We start from the raw sequence: 8,145 nt of genomic DNA, 5'->3' as shown, positions 1-8,145 counted from the left end.
AAAATTAGCAAAATCAACCTTTACGGAACCTCGTGAAATACCATTAATTTATTTCCATTTGACATAACACTTATTTTTTTGGTATTGCACGATTTCTAAGAGCCTTTTCTAGAATATCTCGACAAAAGAATAGTTTTTGAAATGTCCTACAATGTTTTCCAATTTCACTACCAATCGGTTTTTTTTTTTTTTTTTTACAGAGGCGCTCAGTGTGACATTTTCATATTTGTCTTTGTTTCAACTTGACACATGCTTACCTTGTTTGTAGAGCCTATCTTTAGTTTGGCTTGTCAGCAAAAAATTTCATTAAGTGAATTGAAAAAGAAAATTCATTTGTTCGCACCTAGCGCAGGTGTCAAAGTAAATGTGTTGGTACAAATACTAAGAAACCGAGCTCTTCAACAACGTTGAACACCAATAGTGAAGGTCGTGTAGCTTTCCCTGCTCTAGAGGCAACAGTTCACGTTTGTGTTCTGCGAAACAGGTAAATAAGCGTCTAAATACTGTCATTTGTCAACATGCAGTAACCAGACCTCAAGGTAAAGCAGTATGTTGCACATAATTTCTGTAAACCTTCCATTATTGTAGAGATTCTTCATCATGGCCATGCACTGTGCAAACGCCATGCAACAACACTGTATGTGACAGTTTTCTGGAGGAAACAAAAAGAAAGAATAGAATAGGAAATATGACAAGACAGCTCACAGAGTCTAGCTTGTCTGCTGTATTCAATTGATGGCTTAAGACCACTGATTCGTTGATACACCCGAAATGTTGCTGTAACAGTTTTTAAAACGAGTTCAGACCATCCCAGAAGTGAAAACTAGTAGATTTAAAATACACATATCATGGAATTTTGAAATTTTCACCGTCGCCCATCTGCTAAATTGAGATGAGGTTTTATTAAAAAGTAAATGACGAAAGGAAATGAGCAAACAAACAAACGTTGTCAGAGAACAAATTCAAATAAACCCAAAGTGTATACTTTTCCTGATTTGATTTAATAAAACCTGAGATGCTATCATCGTAATGAATTCTGGCACAAAAACTCAAGATTGAATTACTGAAGACGTTACATTACTTGTAACATTGCAAAATGCGCACATGAATTTACTATACTTAAGTTACTAACCTTGAGAGGCTGAAAATTTTTTGGGCCAACAGTTTTCAAAATAATCAGGTATGAGCTATTTTTAATTTGATAGAAACAGGTGTTTCCTCTTTTGTTAGATGTGTTCAGTGATCGAAGGGTTTTGCGCCCATTCTTAAGTTAGTTCAGATCTTAAAAGGCATTAGATCTTAAAGGCATTAGAATTCACTGAAAGTTTTTCTGTTAAGTTTCTTGTCCTTAATTTCACGTTTGCATCGAACGACAAGACCTACCGGCTGCCACATATATCTCTATGTATTAAATTGTTGTACCATTGAAAGTTTCGTTTTCATTGGGCAGTTAAAACATATCATATTAATTCTGGTTTATTTTTCCTTTAATACTGAGAAATAAAGCTACGTTTTATCAGCACTGTTTTTTTCCTTTACGTTGAAAAATAACGCGCATTTGCCACTTTTAGTTTATTGCAATTGCCTGTAATCTAATTTAACCTTTTGTTGGTTTGGACGCCTTGTAAATGCGCACGAAAGAAAAAAACCATAGCTGACAAGTTTTTCTAGATCACCCCTTGAAGTTTGAACTCATGTGTGAATGTTTGAACCTGGAAAGTTTGAACTTATCTGAATTTCATCTCATACGAGCCTTTTCTTTCTCACCTCAGGGGCTAGTGGGAACAAACACGTACCCATGGAGGTGTTAACTGCACCTGAAGGTTGGTATTAATTTGATTTCCTGTAACAAAGGCATGGATTAATGTGTAGAAACAATATCTTTACGATAAGGTGCAACTGTCTCTTCCTGTGCAAGCTGTATATCTTATTTATCCGTTAAATGGTGCACTTAGCAATTTCAAAGTTAAATGATCTTTTAACTTAGACAAAAAAGATCTTTCATTTCTTGGAAATATTTTTCTGAATAACATAAGGCCTTTTTAAGTGTTCCTAAATCCTGCATGTATTTCCCGCTAAAGACGATCTGGCCAGATCTCAGCTTTTTGATTTCCTTTCATTAGACTGGCGCCTTAAAACTGCAAATCATTTCTGGACAGTGTTTAACCTGAGTGTTTCTAATTCCTTGTTGCTTTTTTCTGAAAAAAAAAACTTAAAACATTGTCTAAGGAGGCTTTTAACTTGAATGTTTAACCTGGGTGTTTCTAATTCCTTGTTTCTTTTTTTAACTTTAAACATTGTCTAAATAGCTTTGTAAACCGAATGTTTCTAATTCCTTGCTGCCAAAAAAAAAAAACAAAAAACAAAAAAGGTTTAAATATTGTCTAAAGAGCTTTTTAACCTTGATTGTTTCCAATTCCTAGATTCCCTTTAAGTTTTTTTCTCCTTTTTTTTCAAATGACAGAGAAACGATGAGAACGTTATTTCTTTGCGATTGGCCGAGAGCCGGCGAATATCTCATTTATTTTTAATTACCATTACAGCGCTAATTGACGTGAGCGAGCGTTCAGACATGTAATAATTGTTTATCGTATGAATCTTCAAGCAATAATGATGGATTTGCACTACTCGTGATATTTGAAAATTCCTTCAAATTGCACTCGCCTAAAGGCTTGGAGAATGTTGAGAAAGTTTTCGAATAGCACTTGTTGTATAAATCTCTGATTGTACAGGTATACGATTACCAATGCAATCAAGTCCGTGGACAGTTTCTCGTTTCGTATGTCTTGTGTATTAACAACAGGTTTCTTACAACATGTAAAGAAGTACATTATTTGGATTATTTTTCATTTCGCCCATTAGACTGGTTTGCCTTTTAACTGTTAACAACTATTTAGAGTGTTAATGTTTCATTTCCTGGAAATGTTCTTCTGAATTAATAATAGGTTACCTTTAAAGAGCTTTCGAATTTTTCAGGCCAATATACAATTTTATTTCAACGTACACCCATCAGCTTGTCGATAACACGTTATAATTGAACATTTTTTTCTATGAAACTTGAAATGTCAAGTTTTTGTGCTTGTTTATTTAAGGTCGAACGAAGAGGCAACCATAATGTAGCTAAAACTGAAATGTAAGCTATGGACGCTCCTCAAAAAATTATTTATGTGATGCGATCGTGTTTCTCAGTTGTTCTTTAGGATAAGTGAAATAGATTTGAATCAAGATTTTTCGAGACAACTAGAGGATGGGAAATTGGGTTTTCTCCTACATTTTGCCAGTTTTCGGGAAGTTCAATGAAATTGAGAATACCAAAAGTTGGTATTTCACTGTGGTTATATTCATTAATTTATATATTTTTTCTTTTTAACAGGTATTCTTGCAGTTTATGGGAAAAACAAGATAAAAAATAAATAAGCGGGTAGGTTGTCCTAAAAGGTTAAACATGCCGATTCAAAATTCAGAAAACTGTGAACTTTAGCCGAAGTGTACGCTTTATAACTGAGTTTCCAATGCTTGGAGTTCTCGATACCTGATGTAAATTTCATCAACGTAGCTAGCCTCTTTTATTACTGATAGTTGTAAGCAAAGATCGTCTTACATGTAAAATAACGAAAGCTTCTAAAACTGCATGGTCTTCAATGCACCTTATCTCGAAAACAAGTACGGTGATCCCCCATTTTGTTTTATTGCCTTTTTGGCAAAAGTTGATCGTTACCTTACTGCATTGCATCAAGTTTAAAATAATCTTTACTTGTGAACATTTGGGTAGGAACGTCCTTAACCCTCCAGGTTTCGTAAAACGTGTTAACTGGCATTACCAGTTACTATTTTCGTGAAATCAGCTCCCAAACAAAATGCATTCCAAACTGAAAACTGCTTTGTATTTCTACGGGTTAGAAACTGTATTCATGCTAGCAAATTGCCACTTAAAAATTTCCATTAACGATGATTTTTTTTTTTAAGAAAACCAATTTTTGTTATATTTAAGAACAAGCCTTATATCGATTGCAGATTGGAAAAAAAGCAACCTTCGATTTATCCTCCTAGAGATCAAAGAGATTTAAGCTAACACAGCATGGAAGGCAACAGCACTTCACTTCCCCCGTCGACAGTCAGTCCCAATCCTCCGCCTTCGAAAAGCCTGGACCACGCCCTTCAAGTGTCATTCTGGGTGATTGCTGTTGCTTCCTTTACATTCAACTTGTCATTCTGTATCGTGCTTCTGAGGAAACCCTCCCTGTTAAAGAAACCCCACAATATCCTACTGTTCAGTTTAGCAGTGGTAGATATGCTGACTGGTGAGTAGACAACTTGTGAGTCATTTAGTCTCTGTTTTGATAGGTTGTCGTCACTTTAAATGGTTATCTTGAAAGTGTGATAAAGGGGAACTGTAAACTGGTGCTCATAATAGCCTTGCCTTCCGCCCAGGCGTCCCTAAGTTGGAGCGAGGTGCGCTTGGTGTTGTGGGTCATTTACAGAAGCAAAGTTGCCACATTCACTGCCTAACCATGAAGTCCCGCGCTCCCCGTTTTCCGCTTTTACTGACGAGCTGCAAGTGCGCCGGGGCTAAATCAATATAGTAACCTTTATATCAGTGATTACTCAAGTTGTATGGACATTCAGTCCCGGAACGAAACCACAATTTTACCAATCCCGCAGTGCATGTTTGCTATCCAGGCCTCAAATGGATTCGAAACCTTGAACACCGTGCACAGTGCGAGTGTAGAGTGTGCACCCTACATTATGAACTCTATGTACACTTGCCTTCGAGTCACCTACCTTTGTATTTGTATTATGTTATGAGCAGTGAAGAACATACATCAGCAGGCTTTCTTTTAGGCTACAACGAAACAAGCGTCAATTAACGTTTCTATATTCGTCAGTGCTGATGCATTCTTTTTCTTTCAGGAGTCTTCCTCGTAGCTACTCCTGGATACGCCATTGCAAAGTCCGCATACCCAGTCCCTCTCGGATTAGGCGGCGAGATTTTTTGTCGCCTGTTCGCAAACAGATATCTTCTGTTTGCAATGGGAAAAGTTTCCATCCTTCTTGTGGCCTGCCTTGCTATCGAGCGATGGTACTGCGTGCTTCGGCCAATCAGATATAAGGATCAGTTTAGCAGAAAACGTATCATCCTTTACGTTTTCGTCATGTTTATTATCACGTGTATTCTTTCCATGAATAAGTTGATCGAGACAAAACTTGCTGGCAAAAAGTGCATTTCGCAGAAAGCTCCGTACGGCAAGTACGGTACACGGGCTTTTATTATCGCATACAGTTTCATCGCATTTTACATTCCTTGTCTGTTGACATGGATAACGTTTGGCCATATCGCAATTAATCTCCCGTCATCCCCCGGAGAAAGTACTGAGAGTGTAAACAAACGGAGGCGGCAGAGACTACTACTGCGCATGTGCGCTTTAACTGCAGCAGCCTTGACAGTTTGCGGTTTTCCTTCGCAGACCATCTACATTCTCAGTCCTTTTGGTATCACAAAAATTGGCAGCCCAGTGCATAAGGGTTTTAATGTACTGGTGTTTATTAATTCTTGCATGAATCCTTTGATTTATTGTTTCACTAACAAAGAGTACCGGAAGGAGTTTAAAAAGCTTTTGGGATGCAATAGAGGGAGTGAGATATCTCCAGAGACTGAACTGGGCTCAACTCAGACTCACACTGCAGCTACGCGTTATACGATCAAGGATAAAGAATAAACGCAATAAAACACAACAAAAAAAGAAAAAACCGAAAACTATATATACGGCCGTTATTGATAAAGAACCCTGATAGAAAAACATTGGTTAATTTAGCTGATGTAATTTTCATGAATATCAGTCACTTAACTGAGGTCTAAGACTCTTTGCTCCATAACGAGCTATGACCGTCTGAATGTAAGTTGTGCTATTTGCATCTTTTTTTCTGAAAAAAGGTCAGTTACGAACTAAGGCCTGTCTTAGTTTTTTTTTTTAATTCATGAGTCATGACGTTTCTTTAACAAAAATGGGAAATAGAAAAAATAGGAAAAGCGTGACGTCGTTAAAAAGGTCCATTGTCCGGAGCTAAGAGTTAAGGGTGTTCGTAGCTTTTTATAACGGCACCAAACAGAAGGTAAGGCATTCATGTTTATTCACAATTTCGTATTTTAGAGCTAGTTCTGTGATTTTTAGGAAGAGTTAAGCTTATAAACAAACACATTCTACTTTACATATTAACGTAATAATTTCCAACAATTGTTTATAATCAATCGTTATTTTGTTTAATTTGTAACTTTTGAAAATCACGAAGAACTGTTTAATTGAAAAGAAAAATAATTTAGGCTGTGGTTGTAAAATGTTAAGAAAAAATAAAGATTGAGTGAGTGTCGTGAAAACCCTTGTTACTGATTTTTTAACCAGCAGTGAATGAAATCCATAAACAAGAATGGTTTTCGGAATTCTCTTATGACCTTGCCTTTTTTCACGAAGCGAGCCTCTGTGTGCTATGAGGCTGCTTGAGCCTGTCAATCATAAATCCAACGGGACCAATTTAAGTGGTCATTTGATCACCACATAGGTTTGCTTATGATACTAGTAGTAATCGTAGATTAAAGAGTGTTCGAGTTTTGGTAGGCTTGGTATGTTAAAGAAAAAAAAAACAAAAATTCTAGGGACAGCATTTTGTGCCTGAACTGTTAGGTAGGCGTGAAATTGGTCTCCCTTCAGCAGGGGCGAAAGCAAATGAATTGATCACAAAGCAGGCTTGGTATGTTAAAAAAAATTCTAGGGAAAGCATTTTGTGCCTGAGCTGTTAGGTAGGCGTGAAATTGGTCTCCCTTCAGCAGGGGCAAAAACAAATGAATTGATCCCAAAGCACGTGTATACGAGAGGGTTTGTTCTCGTTTATACATGTCTTATGTAATATTAGTTACGACTGGTCAGTGAAAAACATGGACTGCAGTCGGGAGGCCGCATTTAGTCCACAGTCCCCATTTTATACCTGAGTCCGCGCGCGTTTTATGCCCAGTCCGTAATGCTTAGTCCGCGTTTTATGCATAAGTCTGTCTTTTATACCCAGTCCGTAGTCCGTAATCTGTTGTCTGCAGTCCGCAGTCCGCAGTCCGCAGTCCGCAGTCCGCAGTCCGCAGTCCGCAGTCCGCAGTCCGCAGTTCGCAGTCCGCAATCCGCAATCCGCAGTCCGCAGTCCGCAGTCCGCAGTCCACAGTCCGCAGTCCACAGTTCACAGTTCGCAGTCCACAGTCCCCAGTCCCCAGTCCCCAGTCCCCAATGCGTGTTTTATACTGCCCGTGTAAATCGACACCAACGATGTTTGTTCCGTCGGTATGCGAGACGATGTCCTTTTAGTACCAAAACTAGGACAATTATTTTGTTTACAAACACGACTTTGGGGTAACAGCTACAGGGCATTTCCACTTCCGAAACAATGAAACGGAGGACATGTTGGTGTACCAAAGCAACCCTGTGGGAGTTGAACTCATTTCAGTCCTATGTAAACACTTTCGTTGGGTTTACATTACACAGCTTGCGCACAGAAATCTAGGCCAGCGAAGTGAAACTCATTTCCTCTTTAAGCAGCACAGGTTTCGGTCGAAGAAAAGAGAGTACACAAAACGCAGCCAAACTACAGCTTTCTGTTCGTACTGGACGAAAAGCCGTGGCATATGCTGAATCCTGATGGGACAAAAGGACACATTCTATCTTGTGATTGGCCAGAGCTGCATGCACGTTTTTTTAGTGATGCCCAATTAGCGAGTTTGAAATTCAAAAGTTAGCGTTTCGATCGATAATTAAGCCCCGTCCACACTACGCCGGGTAAATTTGAAAACGCAGCTTTTTTTCTACGGTTAGGCCAACCGTCCACACTAACCTGTCACGAAAACGGAGCTTTCTCGAAAACGCCCTTCTTCAAACCGGGAGAATTTGAAAACGCCGGCTTTTGGTTTTCGTGTTGACGGAAAACATTTTGAAAACGGAGCTTTTCGAAAACGATGACATGACGATCATCATGTGATTTTCCTGCCCGAGTTACAGGTAATTGTTGTGTTTTCAAATTTCTCCGGTGTAGCGTGCACGGAATGAAACATTTGAAGTGTTTTCAGAGTGAAAACATCGTTTTCAAATTTCTCCAGCGTAGTGTGATAGTGTG

General features: G+C 38.5%; 1 protein-coding gene across 2 annotated transcripts; it reads left to right on the top strand.

Moving 5' to 3' along the window:
* Nucleotides 1-300: 300 nt before the first annotated feature.
* Nucleotides 301-6,394, top strand: LOC145468873 (allatostatin-A receptor-like). Of its 2 annotated transcripts, XM_081452579.1 has the most exons (4): nucleotides 301-484; nucleotides 1,773-1,823; nucleotides 4,051-4,301; nucleotides 4,912-6,394. In XM_081452579.1, the coding sequence occupies exons 3-4, from the start codon at nucleotides 4,079-4,081 to the stop codon at nucleotides 5,715-5,717; spliced, it is 1,029 nt and encodes a 342-aa protein (XP_081308705.1). In that variant the 5' UTR covers nucleotides 301-484; nucleotides 1,773-1,823; nucleotides 4,051-4,078; the 3' UTR covers nucleotides 5,718-6,394. The 2 variants fall into 2 exon arrangements, with proteins under 2 accessions (XP_081308705.1, XP_081308714.1); XM_081452588.1 differs by lacking the exon at nucleotides 301-484 and having other exon boundaries at nucleotides 1,685-1,823.
* The last annotated feature ends 1,751 nt before the right edge of the window (nucleotides 6,395-8,145 follow it).

Source organism: Orbicella franksi, chromosome 2, assembly GCF_964199315.1.
Source record: "Orbicella franksi chromosome 2, jaOrbFran1.1, whole genome shotgun sequence".
Classification (NCBI taxonomy): Eukaryota; Metazoa; Cnidaria; class Anthozoa; order Scleractinia; family Merulinidae; genus Orbicella; species Orbicella franksi.
Note: the sequence above shows the minus strand (reverse complement) of the source record. Positions and strands in the feature narration are given on the sequence as shown.